The sequence below is a fragment of the Globicephala melas genome, chromosome 5 (assembly GCF_963455315.2).
Source record: "Globicephala melas chromosome 5, mGloMel1.2, whole genome shotgun sequence".
Taxonomy (NCBI): Eukaryota; Metazoa; Chordata; class Mammalia; order Artiodactyla; family Delphinidae; genus Globicephala; species Globicephala melas.
In genome coordinates, this window is record NC_083318.1 from 43162028 (window position 1) to 43183835 (window position 21808).

General features: G+C 42.5%; 1 protein-coding gene and 1 non-coding gene across 2 annotated transcripts in view; both read right to left on the reverse strand.

Annotated features, from left to right (window-relative positions):
* Nucleotides 1–21808, reverse strand: part of PROM1 (prominin 1) — a 90897-nt gene that overhangs the window by 19816 nt on the left and 49273 nt on the right. The window contains exons 6-12 of the mRNA XM_030864272.2: nucleotides 21509–21572; nucleotides 20525–20614; nucleotides 14342–14559; nucleotides 11926–12000; nucleotides 9623–9686; nucleotides 6657–6816; nucleotides 4159–4311 (exon numbers count right to left, since the gene is read on the reverse strand). Of these exons, the coding sequence (XP_030720132.1) occupies nucleotides 4159–4311; nucleotides 6657–6816; nucleotides 9623–9686; nucleotides 11926–12000; nucleotides 14342–14559; nucleotides 20525–20614; nucleotides 21509–21572 (824 nt within the window). The remainder of the gene's footprint in view (nucleotides 1–4158; nucleotides 4312–6656; nucleotides 6817–9622; nucleotides 9687–11925; nucleotides 12001–14341; nucleotides 14560–20524; nucleotides 20615–21508; nucleotides 21573–21808) is intronic.
* LOC115857373 (U6 spliceosomal RNA) lies at nucleotides 6387–6493 on the reverse strand. The gene has a single exon (XR_004041241.1). It is a non-coding gene; the product is annotated as a U6 spliceosomal RNA (small nuclear RNA).

The window sequence follows — 21808 nt, forward strand, 5'->3', positions numbered from 1 at the left end:
GGCAGCAGGCACAGATCTTTATTTTGAGACGTCTGTGCAGAGAGTGGAGTTAGATGGAAGAACGGGTGTTGGTAGGGGTTTTCTGTTTCGGTTTTTAAGGAGGGGAGAGAACAGAACATGTTTAAGTGTTGAGAAGAAAGTCTAGGAGAGGAGAAGAGAATGAAGACGCAGGAGAAAGAAGGGAGGCTTTGTTCCATCCTCGGGATGGTGGGTGGGGATGGGCTGAGAGCACAGCGGGGATGCTGGGGAGTGAGGGAGCCTAGATGGGAGAGACCCTTCTGCCTCTGGCTTCCCATGCCTGTGAGCACAGGTGCCTTCAGAGGTTTGGGGGTGGCAAGTTTATGATGGCTTCTATTTTCTCCGTGAAGAGAAAGGTAAGCCCATCAGCGAAGAGAAAAGGAAAATAAGGAGGATGGATGCGTCAGAGTGGAAAGACAATCGCAGAATAAAGGACGGGAGGGAGGGAGGAAAGAAGGAACTTGAAGGGCTGTGGAGGGTCCATGTGAGGTGGGGAATCACAATTCTGTAGGGATCCTAATGTGCTCTGCTGTATGACTTTTCTCTAGCAGTGCCCAGTGGCCCCGCTGGAGACACAGAGGGAGCAAACTCTTAAATCAGTCTAGATGGAATAGCCAAACCCTGTACCATCGCTGGTGCACACCAGGAAGGACCCTAGGAAGTGTGCAGGCTGATGCTCTCAATCACAACAGTGTTCCCAAAGGGCATGGCTCCCCCCAGTGCAAATGCTCAAGGCATAATTAGAAACATCTGCACGGCTCCTCTGAAATAAATAGCAAGGAATGTTTGCTGGTGGGGCCCTAAGTCCCTTTGGACCTTCTCAGACCAACAGGGCTACTGCGTTAGGGAAAGAGTGAAGAAGGGGAAGATGTGTGAAGAAGGGGAAGGTGTGTGAAGGCTCTGCCAGGCACCAGGCTTCTAACTGTGGGCATCAGAGGGTGTGTGTGTGTGTGTGTGTGTGTGTGTGTGTGTGTGTGTGTTAGTTACAAACCTCTGAGAGAACACTTCACTTCAAAACAACCCCACTACTCTAAAGAGCATGCCGTTAACATTTCCAGCCTTTGTTTTCTAAATATGCATGTATTGGGCTTCGCTGGTGGCGCAGTGGTTGAGAGTCCGCCTGCCGATACAGGGGACACGGGTTCGTGCCCTGGTCCAGGAAGATCCCACGTGCCACGGAGCGGCTGGGCCCGTGAGCCATGGCCGCTGAGCCTGCGCATCCGGAGCCTGTGCTCCACAACGGAAGAGGCCACAGCAGTGAGAGGCCCGGGTACCGCCAAAAAAAAAAAAAAAAAAAAAACAGAATAAAACATGTGCATAATTTTGTGGGCCCTTGTCGAACATCTTAGAAACTTTCGTCAGCCACCTAGGACAGCCAACCTCTCTATCCTTTCAGCGGCCACATAATCTACTCCAGCCTCCGAAGTGGCTGCCTTGTGTGCCACTTCGAATGCCTCACTGTTACAACTAACACCACAAAAACACGTCTCTGCTCAAAATGCTTTTCCCATAGTTTGGTCTACTGCCTCAAAATAAATTCCCTAAAATGGGAATGACCTGCTATAGCCTGACAAACTGCTGTCTGAAATATCTATAACCACTGAAACTGCCACCAGCCGTATGTAATATGCCCATGGCAACACGTGATCTTAGTTTCTCTTCAGAGGTGTCGATAATCGGGCATTGTTTTCAAGAGCTAAAATTGGAAGTTTTATAACGGTCTTTGGTACAAGAGATTGTTTTCTGGTTGCCTTAATTAGGTCTCCTTATCTCTGGGGAAACCATCCATATTCCCCCCACAGATGTACGTTCACCACTGCATCCCATTCAGCCCCTAAAATGCTCCCTGGACCCTCAGAAGACACAGTATAGGAGCCAGGACTCTCTGCTTCCCTCCTTCCAGGTCTTTCACTAGGATCCTCGTGGGAGGCAAGGATTCTTGCTTGGTTGTTAAAGAGACCATGCTCTTGATTGGATAACGTCACCGTTTTTAAAGAGCAGGTGGTGTTTTGGTTGAAGCTGAACTAAATATACTCTTTCTCATTTCTACAAGCAAGTAAACAATTATAAAGAAGAAACGGCATTCCTCTAGTTAGTCTGATTAGTCTATCCAGTTGTTTACCAGATGTCTCAAGAGAGAGACGGAGAATTCTGCTAAGCGAAGCGAAGCAAGCCATGATGAGTGGTAGGCTTCGACAGTACAGAAATCTCAGTCTGCAGACCTCCCAAAATGCATCTGACAGCAGCTTATGGTTACCAGCCTTTTCCCCACTGCTGAGATAAATCCTTCGGCTCCTAAGCCATAGGTTTCCATGTGACTTTAACCCTTTAGAGAGATTCCTTAATCTGCAGAAGTGAGTATTACAGCCAAACTGAAGTTGCTCTTAGCCTCCACCAAGTTACTCATGACTCTCCTATTTTTTATTCTTTGAAGCTAGATATCACATTTTTTGGTTTCATCCCTAAAAGTGGAATAGAACTTTATGAAACTTGTACCTTTTCAGAGCAAGTTACGCCCTCCTTTCAAATAATTAAATAGATGTAATACATAAATGTATGTAATGAATAGATGTAATATATAAATTCACCATCAAGACACTGACGAAACAGCCAAGTGTCAGGATTATTAAATTCTGAACATTAAATTAATTTTCTGTCTGTAGCTGTGTACATTTAAACAAAAAGGCTGGGCACATATCCTCTTCCTTGCTGGCTTCATTTCTTAAGTTTAAGTATGTAAGCAAATAGGCTTTTCCATGTGTGGAGCTCTGTCCAATTTTGTCCAATTCTGGCAGACTCCCATGTCATTAGCTTTAAGGTTATTTTTAAAACTCACTTAAAAACACACACACACAAATGAACCTATCTACGAAACAGAAAGACTCACAGACATAGAGAACAGGCTTGTGGTTGCCAAGGCGGAGTTGGGGAGGGAGAGGGAGGGACTGGGAGGTTTGGGGTTAGTAGATGCAAATTACTACATTTAGAATGGATAAACAACAAGGTCCTACTGTATACACAGGGAACTATATTCAGTATCCTGTGATAAAGCATAATGGAAGAGAATATAAAAAAAGAATGTGTATAACTGAGTCACTTTGCTGTACAGCAGAAATGAACACAAATTGTAAATTAACTATACTTCAATAAAAAAAAGAAACTCATGTGCCTGTATTAATGTTAGTAAAGTGTACTATAGTGGAGCCTGAAGGTTTAAGGAAAAGGCCTTAGGATCACAGCTCATAAGCAGCATGATTATTATAGTGACCCAAAGTTTAAAAAAGCAAGGTAATGCACGTCACTAGTGACATAAGCAAAGAAATGGCTGTGGTTTTGATTCCCTATTGCCCAAAGGGCTTCTTCCAAATCTTTACACTCCCCTCGAGCCCCATCACACCCCTCGCCGCTGGTTCTCCATGAAGCTTATCAGAAAAGAGAATATCGAGTTGGAACTCACACAGATTCCCCTCTAGGGAGCATTTGAAGCTTTTACCCCTGGTTACTGGTTTACATTACTGGCTCCATCTCCAGTTCCACCCAGCTCATGCCCCCTCTGCTTTGTCATACCCTATAAAGGTGGTTGTTGTTTTTTTCCAAAAATATGAACTTGGATGTGAATGTAATTGAAATGGGGATAACTGCTCCAGTCCACTGCAGGCTCACCACTTGCTGGTACTTCACACCTGATCGCATCACTAGGCTACTTGTGTAACTCCAAGGGTGCCAGGTAGGCAACCTCTGTTCTAAATCAAGTTTCAGAGTGAACAGTGTCTGTCTGTCAGGTCAATATTCAGCAAGTATGGTGAATGAATGGATGGATGGATGGATGGATGGATAGATATGTAGATACGTAGATATGGGGAAAAACAATGAGAATTAAGAAAGCAAACTGGAAATAATTTCCCTGATAGCTGCTTTAAAGAGCTATCAGCTTTTAAGCTTGTCAATCAAAGTGCAACCAATCTAGAGTTTCCTTTACTTTTCATGCTTAACGGAATTTCCCAGACCGATGAAAGTACAGTCACACCAGCCCACCTACGTCACTGGAACCCAGACTGCTTACCAGAGGTCACCGGGTCCCTGTCACACCAGTTACCTCCCTGCATCCCCCACACATGGCAAGGAAGAGCCAACACTCACACCATGAGGAAGATGCCTCCAGTGTTTGAGACGCAGCCTCGTCTGGTTGGGGTGGCATTCTGGTTGTAGCCGTACGTGCCACACAACAAGCCCAGGAAATAAAAAATCACTATGAGGGTCAGTAAACAGCAGACAACCAAGGAACCCAGCCACCTGGTGGAGCAAACACAGTGTTAGCAAACGTAAGAGGTGACATCATCACAACACAAAAGCTGCTAGACCTGGACTGGAGTGGTTGAAAAACTCTTGGCAATCAAATATCAGATTCCTCTGTTAATTCCTCAGAGGGTGAGAGTGCTGTGAAAAGATCCCTTTTCACCCCTAGTCCTCCAATCCAACCAAGACAGTGTTTATCTTGGTTTCAAAGAGCTCTCAGTGGTCATGGGATTGTCGTTTCTTTCCTTTGCCTTACCTCCACAGGGCCCAGAAGCAGGGTTGACTCAACCTCTCCAAGGGTACCAATAACCATGGCCCTTAAGGTTTGTAAGTTCTTTCAAGGTTCCTGAGGCTGTAAGTGCTTATTATAATGATGATGAGATGTAGACAGATCATGATTAGACAACAGATAAGGAAATTGGGGTCTCTTTCCTCTGGTCTTTTATCTAAAATGTTTTGTGGTTGCAGAAATATTTGGGGGCGGTGGGGATTGAATTGTGTTCCTTACTGAGCCAGGCACTCTCTATGTGATGAGTGCATTGAATATTTTAGAATTCTAGGAGCATCCTAAATCAAATGCCTGCAGAATGCAAGTCTCGATTTTGTAATGGTCCTGTGAGACGTTTCAGGAGAATGGATCCTCAATTAGGTCTTACTGGCATTCCCGGAATGTACATCAAACTTTTCCAGCAACCCAGGAGCATTCAAGGGTAGAAATGCTTCCCAACCTTTAAAACACTATAAAACAAACTGTCACTACAGTTTTTCATTCAACTAAGAACAAACTCGTGTAAAATAGTTAGCTAGTGGGACGCAGCAGCATAGCACAGGGAGATCAGCTAAGTGCTTTGTAACGACCTAGAGGGGTGAGATAGGGAGGGCGGGATCGAGGCTCAAGAAGGAAGGGATATGGGGATATACGTATGCATAAGGTTGATTCACTTTGTTGTACAACAGAAATTAACACAGTATTGTGAAGCAATTATACTCCAATAAAGATCTATAAAAAAAAAAAACCTCGATAATTAGAATAAGCACCTGCACCCATTCTGTGACTTTTCGTTCCAGATACTGAGGACACAGAATTAAATAAGCCATGGAACCTGGCCTCAGAAATCCTTTACCGTTAATGCAAGCCTCATCTGCTTCATTAAATTTCTTTTTAAAATAAACTTATAGTCTCAGGGCAGGGGAAGGTGGAAGGAAGGGGGAGCTGGTATGTAGACAGATCATTGTACCATTCTTTTCATCTGTGAAAGTCTGACCTCTGAGATTGTAAGTTCATTGGGAAAGGGTCTGTCCTATCTTTGTTCCGACACCTGCTGGGGTGGCCAAGCCACACAGTAGGAAATGGCATATTGATAATTATGGGCATAGTCAGGTGGGAGTTGAAAAATCACTTCACCTCCCTGAGCCTCTAAGAAACAGGATTATAAACAGAACACAACCCAGGAGATTTTTCTGAGTATTAAATGAGATGCCATGTGGACAGCACGTGGCAGGCACATTGTGACTCTTCCCTAAAGGCTAGCAATTATTGTTATTATTTATCTTGTGTTCTTGCATAATAAATAACCTGAACAGGAACGGGAGTGTCCAGAATCTCCGTGGCTTTGAGCAGTAGGAATAGTTCCAGTGGGCGGTCGTGGGGCTGAGCCTTTCAGAGGGGAGAGTACGTCTCACATCTCACATGAGCCTGGAAATGCCTCGAGGCTCTAAGTCCTGCCTTGCCCAGCGCTCTTGTCTGAGATCTATGTCCACCATCACCTCCCAAGGCCAAAGCCTCCCACTAGCATGTTTCTAAAGGACAAAGAGCTGGGAACGACAGCAGCTTCACACAATTCGCTGGTTTCAGGGATGCTCTTTCTGTAAGAACCAACCTCTACATATTTCTTTTATAAACCAACAAAAAGAAAAATATGATCCCAATGCCCTTTTTAATTCCTTTTAAGTTTTAAAATCCTGTTACATGCCTTAGATAATTATAACCAAGATTTCGGAAGCCACGGATGACATCAAAACTGCAAATAATTGACTATTTGGCTCAAGAACTTTCAGTCCTCAATTAAAAAAAAAATATGGAATGCTTCATGAATTTGCATGCCATCCTTTCTCAGCAGCCATGCCAGTCTTCTTGGTATAGTTACAATTTTAGTATACATGCTGCCGAAGTGAACACTTCAATTTTTTTAATGAACATAAACTAGAGTGAATACATATCACATTATGGCCTCTTTGTACAATTTGCTCTCATAAGCTTATCCTGGTTATATTGTCAAATTTTTCTCCCGTCCCATAGCAAGTTTCCCTCTTTAGTGTACCAGCTCAAAGGAGGCACTCACCTGTATGAATCGTATTCTTCCAGAGTGGGTAAATGGCGGTGGATGTAATTTTCAGTGTCATTAAGGTAACGAATGAAATTTGACAGCTTATCCTGAATAGGAATATTTTTGCTTATATTTTTGATATCAGAACCAATGGAATCCAACGTCATTTTGACATCTGAAAACAAAGATGCCTCAGTTATGCATTTTCAAACCTAGAGGAGACGAGAAACTTTGTCTCGGAACTCAAGTGAAAAGCTTGAACTGCTTTTAGTTTTTCCCATGTGATTTATGTATGTGTTTAAAATATGAAAAGGTTCTACAACAAGCATGAATGTAGCTAAGCCCATCAAAAAGCAATTACTTAACAAAAGAGCAAGCTATGAGAGCTAACTTAAATGACATGGTGCTGAAATCAAGCCAGAGTTTTCTTCTACTTATTTCACTAAAAAAAGAAAAAAATAGATCGGGTGATTAAAATGCACTGTGTGCCACTACAATGGACCAGGCACTTTTATAAATGTTAACCCATTTCTTATTCCCGTTTCACTAACAGTGATACTGAGGCTCATAGGGGTTAGATCACTTGCCCATATGTCTCTTTTTCAGAAAGCACTAGAAATGGGATGAAAACTCGGGTTTATCTAACTGTAAAGCTTCTGTTAAATGCTTTTGCAAAAATAATTTAATAATATAACAATTCCTCCATCTACGAAATGGTACTCAGGAACACAGTAATTCTCCACGACCAATTTTTTGAACAAGTGACCCCAGGCGACACTTTTGTTAAAATTTTATTTGACTCATACAAATTGAGACTTGTTAAAGCACACCTGTGTCTCTTACATGCAAAAAGCAATAGTATTCCCAGCGGTCAAATAGTTTCTATTAATCTGTCAGAGAGGAGGTAAGTTCCAGTTTTCTGGGCAGTGTCTGACTATCATGGCAGGTCCTGGGATCAAAGCCACCAGGGGTGGGAGCTGTCACGTGGTCCAACACTCACACCTGATCTGAAGGTGGCCTTATCCACTGTGATTCTTGACAGGGACATACCAAAAACATACTAATCGGTTCAAGGTCCACTCATCCTGAAAAGCGGATAAATGTCTCTGCAGCAGCAGAAACAAGATTGGCAGGGCTCACAATTCGATCCCAGGGCTCCCTGCGAACTTAGGGGAGGTGGTAGCCTCATCCAAAGGAAATTGCATAACAATGGTGGGAATTTTTTTTCAAAGCCTGTGGTTCACAGGGAGAGCTCATAGGAGGAGAGCTCACAGTGGCTCGATGTCTCCTCCAAATGGCTCGTGTGCCACAAGACCCCAGGACCCTCCACAAGGTAACTCTGCAGGTCTCTTTTTTAACCTTGGGAATTCTGGGGGTTTGAGAGATGTGGTATGTAGACGTCCCCTCTCCTACGCACAGTTTCCTCAACTCAGAATCGAGCCCCTTCTGGTTCTCAGGCTGTGCTGCCCTCCTACACTCCACAGCCTTGGTGGGTCTGTAAGGGGCTGGTGCCTTCTTCAGGCCTCCGTTTGGATGTCGCTTCCTCCAGGAAGCCTTCTGCTACCCTCTCCCCACCTCGGATCCCTTGCACACACCTCACCAGTTTCCCAGAGGGTGATAAAGGGCATCTGTATCCATGCCCAGCTGAAGGGTAGGCAGGGGTCATGCCTTCTTTATCTACCATCCCCAGAGCCCAGCAGTGCCTGGCACACAGTAGGCACTCAAAATATGTGTGCAGGGTAGGACGTAATGCCCAAAACATGGGAGCTAAGGGTTATGGGTTTTGGAAAGACATAAAAACCAGCACTTGGTCTTCAGTCTGATGGAGTGGCACTTGCTGAGATTCAGGAAAACTCTGGCTCGTGTTTATGTGATGACAGTGTGTACACCCGGCCTCGCTCACGCGAACTGCAAGCCTCACTTGGCCAGACTTACAAGGGAGGGCTGCACGTATTGGCAGAAGAGGTCCAGAAAGGGGAAACAAAAAAGTAAACACAGAGATTAGTAAGCAGGTGGTTATCAGATGTACAGCGTGGGTTAGCCCTCAGATGCTAGCATAGGAAAGCGTGAACTCTGTTTTGAATATCTTAATATTTTAAATCAGAAGGGAACCCACAAAACTTCCAAAGCACTATGTAGTAGGATAAAATCCTTTTTACCCAAGTCTTAATGGGTTGAAAGAACAATATTAGGGGAAAAAATAATCAAATACCTCTAACACAACATTTTAAAACTACTTAGTCAACAGATAGAAAGAATCCCTGAGATGATTTAAAAAAAAGAGACAGAGAGAAGATAGTCTTACATAGCTTCAGAGATGTCTTCCCTTAGCAAACAACCCAGGTTTCTTCCCATTCCTGCATAAAGAACTGTTTATACTGCATTCTTTCTCTGTACATTCACCCCAGATACCATAACCTGAATTCAACGTGATTCCGTCATTTGAGACCAGTGGAACTCTCTCAACTGACAGACCTCAGTTCTGTCTCTCCAAAATTGTAAGCAAGTTTAAGACCCTAAATTAGCATTACATCAGCCTCTGAGGCATATGAACATTTTCCTAAAGAGACAAAGTAAGTCCCTAGACAGAGTATTCTTTTTAAAAATCAATTTTAAGTTCGTTTAGAAAACAAATTCACAGTGAAAACAATCAAAATGTGACCTTCCAAGTCATAAACTATGGCTGTTGTCAGCTCTGATAGCTCCTGATGAAGGCTGCCATCACAGTGTGGCCCTCGGCCCTGAAGCTTCCAGCCACGGGAGGATGGTAGTCAGCGTTTGATAGGATTATTATTTTTTTAAATCGATATCAGTTGGTGAAGGTAGCATAAGTGAAATATTCATTTAGTTTTTAAGGTTTTAGTGAGAGAATATTTTTTTAAGAGGGAAAAAGAACAATTCTTAACAATACATTTCTTTGTACTAACCAGCCAATTCTTAACAAGAAGAGATACACAATTACTTCCATTTGGGAATCTCACCTGATACGACGTTCACGGTTTCATTTTGCACTATCCCAGGGATAGCATTGAGAGATCTATAGCCCTAAAAAATAATTCAGAATCAATGGATATACAGTGTAAGTAGAAGAGCAGTTCACTAGTATTCATGGTAAGCTTAGAATGGAGCAGAGAAGCAACACTAAAATGTAACCTTCATCTTAAGGCCAAAAGGAGCATGATACAGTCATTAAAAGTCTAGAAAAAAACTCCCTTTTAGTGAGGACTTGCCTTAAATTGTATCTGTTGAAGATCATATTAAGAGTTTTTAACTTTTAACTCATGTTAAAAGCTTCCATGTATTTATACCAGTGTTTCTCAACTGGGGGCAATTTTGTCCCCAAGGAGATGTCTGGAGACGTTTTGGTTATCACAGTTGTGTGGGTGCTCTTGGCACTGTGTGGGCACGAGCCGGGGTGCTACTAAATATCCAGCAGGGCACAGGCCCCACCACAAGGAATTATCCAGCCCAAATAGTGCTGAGGTTAAGAAACCCTGATCTGTACAAGGTACCATGTGCGGCTATAAAGTGAATTTCTAAAAATAGAATCTTACTTTCCAGCCCAATCACACAATAAAATTGGAGATCTAGTCTCGTAGAAAATAGTAATGCCCTAAAACACAACTTAGAAAGAATACAAATTGTAGTGAGGCTAAAACGAAAACCCAAACAGCCATGCCAAGCTATATCACTTTGGAGCTAAATCCATGACAGGAAAATGTCATTATTTCCAAGCAACTCAACTAATCAGCACAGCCTTTCCTCTGGAAGGGGCTTCATTTGTGTTTCTCACTGTCTGCTGACATACTTAGACATCTGCTAGGGAACACTGAAGTGATTACAACTTCTTATGAACCAAATGTCTATCTCCCCAAAATGCATATGTTGAAATCCTAATCCCCAGTGTGACGTTATTAGGAGATGGGGCCTTTGGAAGGTTGTTAAGTCATGAGTGTGGAGCCCCCATGAACGGGATTAGTGCCCTCTTAAAAGGGACCCCAGAGAGCTCTCTTCACCCTGCGAGGATACAATGAGAAAATGGCTGTCTGCAACCTGGAAAGTGTCCTCATCAAAACCCAACCCTGCTGGCAAACTGATCTTGGACTTTGAGCCTCCAGAAGTATGAGAGATAAATTTCTGTTGTTTATACACCACTTACTCTATGATATTGTTTTATGGCAGTCCAATCTAAGTTACAAAGTTTATAAGATTTATGGTGCCAACAAGTTTCCACTTTAGCCTAGCAACAGCAATGCCATAAAAAGAACATTCATGACTTCTGTTTCCTCAAAGGCGACTAAACCACCCAGCACACTGGTGCTTGTGTTGGTTTGGTACAACTGACCCCTCTACATTTATCTGTGTTTGGACTTGGGGAGGTCACCCATCATAAGAGGTTTAATGGCTGGGAGAGGACTTACAGATCTCCTGGTTCAATTCCCTCATTTGACAAATGAGGTGACATCAGACTGCAAAGACCAGGAGTTTTCAATGACTTGTTTAAGGGGACACTTCCTTTGTTAGTATATGTAGATGAGTGTTTAATAGATATCTGATGACTTTTTTATACCCATGCTAAAAGACAGAGTCAAGAATAAAGCTATTCTCTTCCTTTTAGGCTACTGGGGAAATCACAGTATTCTAGATCAATGTGACCCCTTCCTGTTTTAGGATTTACAGTCTTGTGGCACAATCAAGACATGAAAGCAATAATCAAAGTTGTGAGGAACTTAACAAAGAATATTTGCAATGCTGTAAGAATGTATTAAAAGAGGTTTTGATCTGGTCAAGATGCCCAGGGAAGGCCTCGTTAAGAAAGTGATATATAAAGCTTAAAGTAACTAGTTCCTAGTAGCCCAAGAAGCTGGGCAAAGGAGAGGGAGAAAGAAGAGAGTGCCAGGCAGAGCATACAGCCTGTACACATGAGCAGAAGTGGGAAGAAACAAAATCAACATGGCTGACTCATCGGCAGAGTGGGAGAGCATCTCGTGTCAGAATCAGCATGGGGTCCAACACTATACCCATCCAATTCTGAGCCCCAGGAAGATGAGATCATGCTTTTCTTTTTATCTCTTATGGTCCTAGCAAGGTGCTTTGCGTACAATAGATGCATAATAAAAAATTCTTGAATGGGAATGAACAAAATTACCTGGAGGATAACATCTATCACCCTTCTTGGCAACTCCTGTCCAGAATTTCACTGCTTTTTTGCTGTTACCTATTTCCTTATGTACTATTCTATTCTTTAAAATAATCTAGTGTATTTTTTTTCCAAAAAACATACCTTTTGGACTAGGCTGGACAAATTTGTTTGAAGAATATCATTAAGGTTACCAATTTGTTCATCCAAAGATGGGAGCTGAAATTTTATAAAACAAGACATAAAGCAAGGTGATTACCCCCCCCCAAATTATTTGTCATAAAAAAGGGAATCATCTTAAATCCAAGTCCTGAAGTCTCTATATTATAGGGTGTGATCTAAGTTTCCTTTGAACAATAGTGTATTGTCGGAGGAAGACACATTAGCTCAGAATGGACTCTACAAGCAGTAATTTTAGATGTTTGAAGGTCTCTTATTGCAGTCAGCTAAAAATAAGGGCAAGAAATTTAACACAGATTGAATACGTGTGACCTCACAATTTCAGGTACTGAATATTGTTGAATACAGTTGTAAACAACCTTTTAAAAAACATGTTTAAAAGTAATAGTGGTTATATTGGTAAGTGGTCTGGAATAAATTTTTCATTTATAGTGTTATACATGGATTTAACGTGTTCTACCTCTTATCAATTCTGGGACAAATATCATGGGCCTCCTGACACAACGTATCAAGAAGGACACAACATCACTTTTGTGAAATCCCTGATAAATAGGCATAACTCACATCGAATCATGAGGGAACATCAGACAAACCTAAATCGAAGGTCATTCTATATAATAAATGGCCTACAGTCTTAAAAAATGTCAATGTCGCCAAAGAAGAAAGATTGAGAAACTGTTCCAGATTAAAGGAACTAAAGACACATGACAACTAAAGACAATGTGTACTCTAGACTGGACCTTAAACTGGAGAAAAGGAAAGAAAAAAATTTAAAGAGCATTTTTAGAAAAATCGGCAAAATTTGAATGTAAACTGTGGATTAGACGGTGGTATTGGGTCAATGTCATATGTCCTAATTTTGGTAATCATAATGGTTATGTAAAGTTAGGAAATGCACTGAAATATTTAAGGGTAAAAGGGCATAATGTCTGCAACTCACTCCAGATGATTGAGAAAAGGACAAAATGCATAGCATTGTACCCATACATACGATAATACAAATAGATGATAGATACATAGATAGATGTATAAAATAATACCATTAAGCAAATGGAGCAAAGTGTTGACAACTGGTGAATCTGGGTAAAAGATGTAAACAGGGCTTCCTTGTACACTAATCTTGCAGATTTTCTGCATGTTTCAAAATCCCATCAAAATTAAAAGTTACCTCAGACACAAGAGGGAGGAGATATGGGGATATATGTTTATGTATAGCTGATTCACTTTGTTATACAGCAGAAAGTAACATACCATTGTAAAGCAATTATACTCCAATAAAGTTGTTAAAAAAAAAGTTACCCCCAAAAGAACTCGATTTCAAACAATTTAAATGCAAGTATAGGTCCTACACTCTGAAAAACTGTTCAATGACAACAAAAGTGATTGTAGTAGATTCAACACAGATGTTGAATGTGAAGTGTTTGAATAAAATTGATTCATGAAATGTGAAAGTCAGAAAAATCTAGCTGTATTAAAATAGTGTTTTATATAAAGTGCTATGTGTACATATCACTATATTGATACATTAAAAATCATGAGTAGACATGATTATTTTATCTATATCCCAGAACTTTATATATTCAAGTTGCTCCAAATTCTTTTTTTTTTTCTAATCTTCTCTTTGGGAATGTGAAAAATTACCTTATATTTAGGCACCTGTGGTTAATATACTAGGCCTATCATTTAAAAATATATTTTAGGGCTTCCTTGGTGGCGCAGTGGTTGAGAGTCCACCTGCCGATGCAGGGGACACGGGTTCGTGTCCCGGTCGGGGAGGATCCCACATGTCGCGGAGCGGCTGGGCCCGTGAGCCATGGCCGCTGAGCCTGCGCGTCCCGAGCCTGTGCTCCGCAACGGGAGAGGCCACAGGAGTGAGAGGCCCGCGTATGGCAAAAAAACAAAAAAATATATATATATTTTAATTTTTAAAGGTCTACAAAAATGGCTTTTGCTTCCTTTTTCCTTTTTAAAGCTGAATTCATCACAGATACAGAGAACAAACTAGTGGTTCCCAATGGGGAGCGGGGAGGGGCAATATCAGGGCTGGGGATTAAGAGGTACAACTATTATGGATAAAATGAGCTACAAGGATACATTGTACAACACAGGGAATATAGCCAATATCTTATAAAATGCACAAACTGTCAAAATAAAATAAAAATTATGAAAAGAAGAATCTGAACAAAAAAAAAACTCAATTCTTTCTGATATATTTTATCAAATCGATGGCAGAGAACTCTCAAGGAGTATTTCCCATTATTCCTTCTCTCCTCCTGCAGCCGTTCCAACATGATGGCTAAATAACCTGATGGGTGAGCCCATGCTTAGCCCTCCCCAGCTGTCCCAATGATACTGCCCTGAAGCCAGGTTACCTTCTCACCTGATCAAAATCGATGCTGCCATCCAGAAGGCTTAGAGAGTTCATAATGTTGCTGCAAGTGGTCATTACCGGATGCACAGAGCACATGGGGTCAGTGAGTGCTTGCTCCAGGTTCCCTTTAACGTTACTCAGGCTGTTGCTAAGATTTGCAGATAACTGTCTCATGTCCGTTAAGATACTGTTCACTTCGACCAGGGTTTCTCTGGTCTCTTGGATTTCTGTAGGAACACAGCCCGCTTCAGAACAGAGGCACCCACTGGGCTGGCAAATGGAAAAATCCCTTCTCATCTACAAAAGTACCCTAAAGGAACTTGCGATAACCTTGTAAATGACACTGGAAGGCAACCAGAGGAGCCTGCTGTGAGGGGCAGTCTGAAAGGGGAATACAGGGACATTGATGGCCTACTCCAACCAACTCAGCTTTCCTACCTGGGAGCTCTTTCAAATACGCAAGGGTGAGTACCAAGCTAGGAATGTGACTGGGACTCGTGGGCACAGCATTAACTGGCTAGCACTGGAGCAGAAGCCACAGGAAAAGGTGTCACCGCCCTAGCCTTGCCTAGCTTTGAAGAGGTCAGCCCAGACAGGCCAGCCTCTTCAATCCCAAGCAGTTTTAATTCACATAAAAACTGATCACACCCAGGAGGATTTTGGTGATGGATATTCAAAGAGCTGGAAGTAGACACAGCGATGGTTAAGATCACAGGTTTGGATTCAGGCGAGTCTAGTACAGATCCCAACTTTGCTACTTGCTGTGTAACCGGAAGTCGATTCCTGAACATTCTTTGGCAATGTCTTCATCTGAAAAATGGTGAAACCACCACCATGTTCATCACAAAATGTGGGGATTAGAATGGTCAAATTGAAATTCCTCAATAGCAGTGAGTCCACCTGTTTTATTGTGGAAGTCCCGCAGCCTAGTCCCGCATCCTTATACTAGTTGATCCCTAAAAATTGTTTGCTATCTTGATTTCTCTGGGGTATAGAAATCCATAGTCATGACTTGGGAGGTAGCAAAATACAACTCTTTTCTACAGCGACTTAAGATCACAGCAGTAAAAGACGTGAAACTTAGACTAGACGGCACTGATTTTCTTCTAAGCAAATAAGTCTTCCGGGCTCACAGAACACATGTCAGGGCATCAGGCCACAATTGCATGTTGCTAGGAAAGTGTAAATGCCCTTAAAAACTGGTTTTCCCAATTTTCCCTGGCAACCACATAAAACTTGGTTCTAAAATCACACACACACACACACACACACACACACACACACACACTTTAATGCTTTCCTGTCGTGGTCTCTTGCTGAAAGTATTATGAGGGCTCACCCCAGTTCTACTACCTTCCAGGATCGGACGAAAATTCAGAGAAAAGATTATTTGAAGCAGACTCCAAGATTTTCTGTTCAGATAAGGTGATAGAATTGGGGATGAAGGGTCATACAGTCCAATCCTGTAAGCCTCCCCAGGTCTCAGAGTAAATCATCAAAACTAGGTTGGGGTGTCATCTTGGATGACATGGGCAATGCCATCTCCTAAGAGCAAACGTGCTAAGGCACAGCCTAGAATCACAGGTTCCCCTAGTAACCAGGAGATGACCCAACCAGCCTCCTAATTTACAGATGAGTAAACTGAGGTCCTGAGAGGTGAAAGAGTTTGCCAAAGGTGCTATAGCAAGGCAGCAGAAGAACTACTATCTAAACAGTATTTGAGATAATAATAATAATAATAACAAAGATTTTATCAAAGAGTCACTCTGGAGCTCAGTTTCTCATCTTTTCCACCTACCTCCCAGGATTATCAGCAAAGCATGGAGCTAGTACCCAGCTCATATTAGAGGCTCAATAAATATCTGCCACAGGGAAACAAGAATCAAAGAACACAGCTGCAACTAGAAACACACAACAGAACGCAAAAGAGCATCGCAAAATATAACTCACATCACACACCTCACAGTTTAATGTTCTGTGGTTTACCGCTCATTGCCTTTTCCACTTTGACTTCAAGATGAGTTATTTTAAGGCAAGAAACAAACAAACAAACAACAGCAACAACAAAGAATGATGGATGATAAAACAAGTTGATGGCCCAGAAAACATGTGTCCATTTAGGCACCGTGTACAGACATTCTAGGTTATGGGTGCTATGCTATCATGTCCCAAGAAGGACTCAGAAGTAATACATTTTTTTATTTTCCCAAGGCTTCAAAGCATTTTTTAAAAATGTCTACTGGGTTATAACTCTGGGGGTCATTCCAAGCCTACTAAGATCACATATATTATGTATCTGGAGTCAGTGGAAAGATATTTTAGATTCTCAATGTTAGCTAATTAACATTTTACTAGTTCATAGAACATTTCCTTTATAGGTCCTAGCCTGCAGCTCAAATATGATTTGCACAAATCCATTTGCATATTTCTGCTTTCTCCAAAGGCCACCAGACACATAAAGTTGCAAAGGATTTTTAGCAAAAAACTTGCCAAAGCAGTTTATTGAGTACATTTTAAGAAGCTCTGGCAACATCAGAGGCTAAAGTTTAACTTATTCAGGCTGGCTTAAAAAAAAACAAACATATATATATATATATATAAAAAACACTTTAATAATACAGGAAGCACTGAAAAGAAAAGAAAATCTGTTTTAATCGACTTTAATCCAGCTAGAATTGTAATGCAAACATTAAAAACTGGGCAAACTATGGGGCAAAAAGTAAAGGTACATGCCAACCACGCTGCACCATTTTGCACATCATTTGTCTTCACATAATTTGGGAGCTGGAAGGGATCTTGGCCAACCACCACTCCAATGCACTGACTTGACAGGGATCTGGGGTGCAGAGATGCCTGGCGTCATCCTGTGGTCACACCAGCTCTTGCACTCCAGATTCCCAACTGTTCTTTCAAAGTTACACTGCGCTGTGTTTGCTGTGGATGGCCCGGAAGCACCCTACACCTTAACACTCCCAAATGTACCCAAATACCATCTGGAATGCTCCAGGCAGCACGGGCCTTATAATCAGACCAGGGTCTGGATCCCAACTCCGCCACTTCCCCGCTACCTCATCTGGGACAAGTTACATGAACTCTAAGCCTCACTCTCTTGAGTTGGTAAAGTGGAGGTAACCATACTCACCCCACAGAGCTGTTGTGAGCACCGACTGACATGGCGCAGGAAAAGTACCTGCTATATAGCGTTGCCACAGGGCAGGGCCTCAACACTCAATAGCTTTCTAACTTTTACTTCATGGCTGATCAATTCTACAATCACTTGCTTTGTTGGACTTGGTTGGCTGGCATCTCAGAAGCCATGTCACCCCTCCCCTATGGTGCAGCAGAGTCTGGGTAACACGGGTCCCACCCTCAGCTTAAGGAGTGGGCCTTGACTGCCCCCAGGCAACCCATTTCCCTATGTAGCACTGCAAGGGGAGTTTGCATTAGAACGATGCAGACACTGTAGAGAACAGCTAGATGGAAAGAATCTCACCACTAGATCAAGCCTCACCTGAAGCTAGTTTCAGTTGCATGAGACAATAGTCCACTTAGTTGCAAACGACACAGAGATTTGTCTGTATGAATCAGGTAAATGACACATGATTACTCGAAAGATGTTTATAAGAGAGTAAGAGAGATGACAGGAGAGATTTGATTGTAAAAGGTCAGAGGGTCAGCCCAAATGATGATGAATCCATCAGTGACGTGTAAACACTTGAAGTTATAATGAGGGGACCCAGAAGATCATTAGCAAGAGGGATGCCGAGGGCAGTGGAGAGGGAAGGTTTTGCGTGGCTATTAGACATGAGTGATTAAGTCTCAAGGTGAAGCAATGAGGAGCCACCAAGGTGTCCACCTCTCCTCATAGTTTTGTTCTGGCCAATTAAGTGATATTTCCTGCTAAGACACAGGGCTGGGCGAAGTGGGGGGGTGAGGGGGAGAGAAGGTGGGCAGCTATGGAAGGAAACTTCGCTGGGGAAAAAGTCTGGGCTTCATCTTCATTCCTGTGGCAGAAATGCTCAAACAGCAAGTGACAAAGTAATCACTGAAGACTGTTCATTCAACTCTAGGACAGCCTGGAGCTCCTTGTTTCTGATATAATCAGTTACCTGGACAAACCTGAACTATTTGAGGTGAAATCAGCGGTTCTTAAACTGGGGTCTGTGCACAGACTCAAAGGGATTTGTGAACTTGGAAGAAAAAAACCCAAACCAAACCAAACCCACATCTTCATTTCCACTAGCCCCTCCAGTTACACTTTAGCCTTTGATTCTCTTATGAAAGTAGACAGTGAATCTCTGTCAGTGCCTCTGTCACTGAAGAAATCAGAAATATTTTCATTTAATATTCAGTGTTTGCTGATATCGGCAGTATCGTGTCTGCTCATCACTACTTTGAAATTACGGTAGTTATCAGAACCTCCACTATATACTACTAGTTAACGGGCTTAATAAACAAGCACATGGTGCTCCATTGCAAATTCACTTTTTTAGTATTTTGATATTTCAACCTGACACCCTACTTATGTAGGGTGTCATTTTATGACTAATGCCATTTAATTTTCAATAAAGGACAATAACACACAGTTTGGGGGCCATCTGTCGGCCACGATGACAAAGAGTTCATTTCGTGTCGTAAATGGGGTTATTGGAGGAAAGACATGTAACACTCAGTTGTAAGAAAATGTACTAATTAACAGGAATAAGAGGTTACACTCCTTGGACACTGAGCTCTTTATCTAAAACAATGCCCCTTATTAGTCCATTGTGTTACCATTTTTGTGCATTTTTTCTCTCACTCATTATTTTTTGTTTCCATAGTGGGCCATCTTTCAGTTTTTAAAGATTACCGTATTTCCCTGATTCACTGCCTCCTTCTGCTTTCTTTTTTACATTTTAACGTTAGTGAAATGAGCATGCAATCAATTTTGCATTTAATGTGGTACTTTTCCTCTTTTCCCCAAAAAAGACATTAATTAATCCAAAGGTCTATACAATATATGCTGCCTTAAAATCAAGGAGTATTATATTCTGATGAGTCACAAATAGCATAGTATATTGACTAGGAAATCAGAAGCTTTTAGTTCTCCTTTTCCATGTGTTGAAGGCTGGATAGAAAATTGATGGTTTAGGAAAATAGCTGTCACTGTGGATTGAGCACCGTATTAGTTATCTATTGCTGCAGGAGATACTATTCCAAAAGTCAGCAGCTTAAAACTACAAAGGTGTATTATCTCACACAGTATGCGAGGATCAGAAATCTGGGATTGGCTTAGCTGAGTGGCTGAGCTCAGGATCTCTCCTGAGGTTGCAGTGAAGCTGGCAGCAGGGGCTGCGTTCGTCTGAGGACGGACCGGGGCTGGACCATCAGCTTCCTCGGTCAGTAACACAGGCGGCAGGAGGCCTCATTTCCTCACCATGAGGGGAAGGAAGGAAGGAAGGACCCCTCCCCAACCCATCTCCTTCCGTCCGAAATACAGCTAATGGATAGAAACAAAATTAACCACTGGCTGAAGATTTATTTCAATTGAGTTTAAGTGTGTTTGTTGTGAACTTCGGACAACTGTTGTACACTAACAATATCCCAGTAAGGACAAAAGCAAGAAAACTTATGTTTTTGTTTGTTTTCTTTTTTCTTCCATCTATTTTCCTTTATTCAGGTACCACTGAACCTCTGATGTGATTGACTATGATTCAACCATAGGGGTAAGACTCATTCTAAAGACAAGCCTTGCTGTTTTAAACTTCAGTCTTTGTCAAAGCTAAATACACATTCTAGGAACACAATTTTCTAATATGTATGTTAGATGAAGAAGGTTCTGTGGCATTTCAGGCAGAGGAAGCCTGTGCAGTACAGGGTCTGGGGAAGAATGACACCTTTGGGGACTTACATCAGAATGAACACTGAGATTCACGGCTAGAATGGAAAGTGGGGTGCTGGTGGAAGAGGCTGGAAAGATAGGCAGCGGCCAGGTGTGGAAGGAAGGAAGGAAAGAAAGGGAGGGAGGGAGGGAGGGAGGAGAGAAGGGAAAAAGGAAGGAGGGAAGGGAGAAAGGGAGGGAGGGAGGAAGGAAGGACGGACTGTGGCTCTGCCCTAGCTGACCCTCAGGGAAAACGAGAAAAGGGCGAGGGAGCCTGGGAGGCTGAGCCTTCCGGGTGGAGGCTGTCTTGGTCCTGCTGCCACAGTGCTTACCTTCTGCCATGGCCTTGATGTCATCCAGCACAGGGACCACTCTAGGTTTGAGCTGTTTGGAAATTCCGTCTCCCAGCAACAACTTAATATCTAAATTCCAAGAAGCATAAGGGACAGTGAGGGTGGGGTCTCTTTCTTTATTCTCCTCTTACCTCTCAGTCTCTTCCCGATGCCGATTTCGTTGCCTGGTTTAGTCTCTCCCGACGCGAAATCCCACTTTTCACTCCAGACCCCGTTAAGCTGTGGACTCTCGTGCGGAGATTTCTTGGCACACTTCCAAGCCCTCACACCAGCTGCGCCCCCCCGTGAAAACTTAACCACCGCAGACTCGGTGTTTCTTTGTACTAGGAATAGATTCACCTTATCACCTTGATTCACGGCTGCAGGTGTCCCTAACCTCTCCAGCTGGACCAGGGTTTCTGAACCCGGGCTCTATCGACGTCGGGGGCTGGATCGGTCTTTCCTGTGGGACCTGCCCTGTGCGTTGCAGGGTTTTTAGCCACATCCCTGGCCTCTGCCAATGGATGGGACCCAACCGGGACACTGAAAATGCCTCCAGATGTTGCCAGATGTCGTCTTGAGGGCAAAACAGCCCATGGTTGCTAACCACTGAGCACGTGGGGACCAGCTCCGCCCACCCCTCTAATTCCTGAAGCCACTGGCTTCTCCGGGGGGCCCATATCTGTCTTTAACAGCAGATTGGACAGAGACCCAATTCTTCTCTCGCGTGGAGAGTGAAGAACAGGTGCCTGTGACTGCGGGAAAGCAGAAGCATTTTTATAAAAAATGCTAGGCTTTAATGGCTGAGTAACAAACTACACGTTTCAATAATGCTAGGGAATTACTGTTCTGTTTTTCCCCTTTGTTCACGCAGAAATTGCAGAAACAGCATACTACATTTCTTAGTCCATGTTTTATGGGAGATGGCCATAGCATCTTCTAGCCAAAACAAACACATTTGAGGCCACGTTAAATTTTACTCACTGTCCAGATCTGAGAATGCTCTTGCCTTCGTGGTGGTATACTGGTCCAGTACATAGTCAATTTGCTTAAAAAAAAAAAAAGATTACTTGAAACCTCTTCTTCTGGAGGTTTCCCAAGCCACAATAAAAAGAGATTTAACATATGAAAATTATCCTGAATCAGAGTTTTTTTAAAAAGAAAGCAGGTTCTTAGAGATATTTCTATTTTTAGGATGCTCAGACTTCTTATTGGCTTAAGAAATATGATTTCTTATTTCTCATGATTCTGTGGATTGGCTATGCCAATCTCCTGGTTGGCACT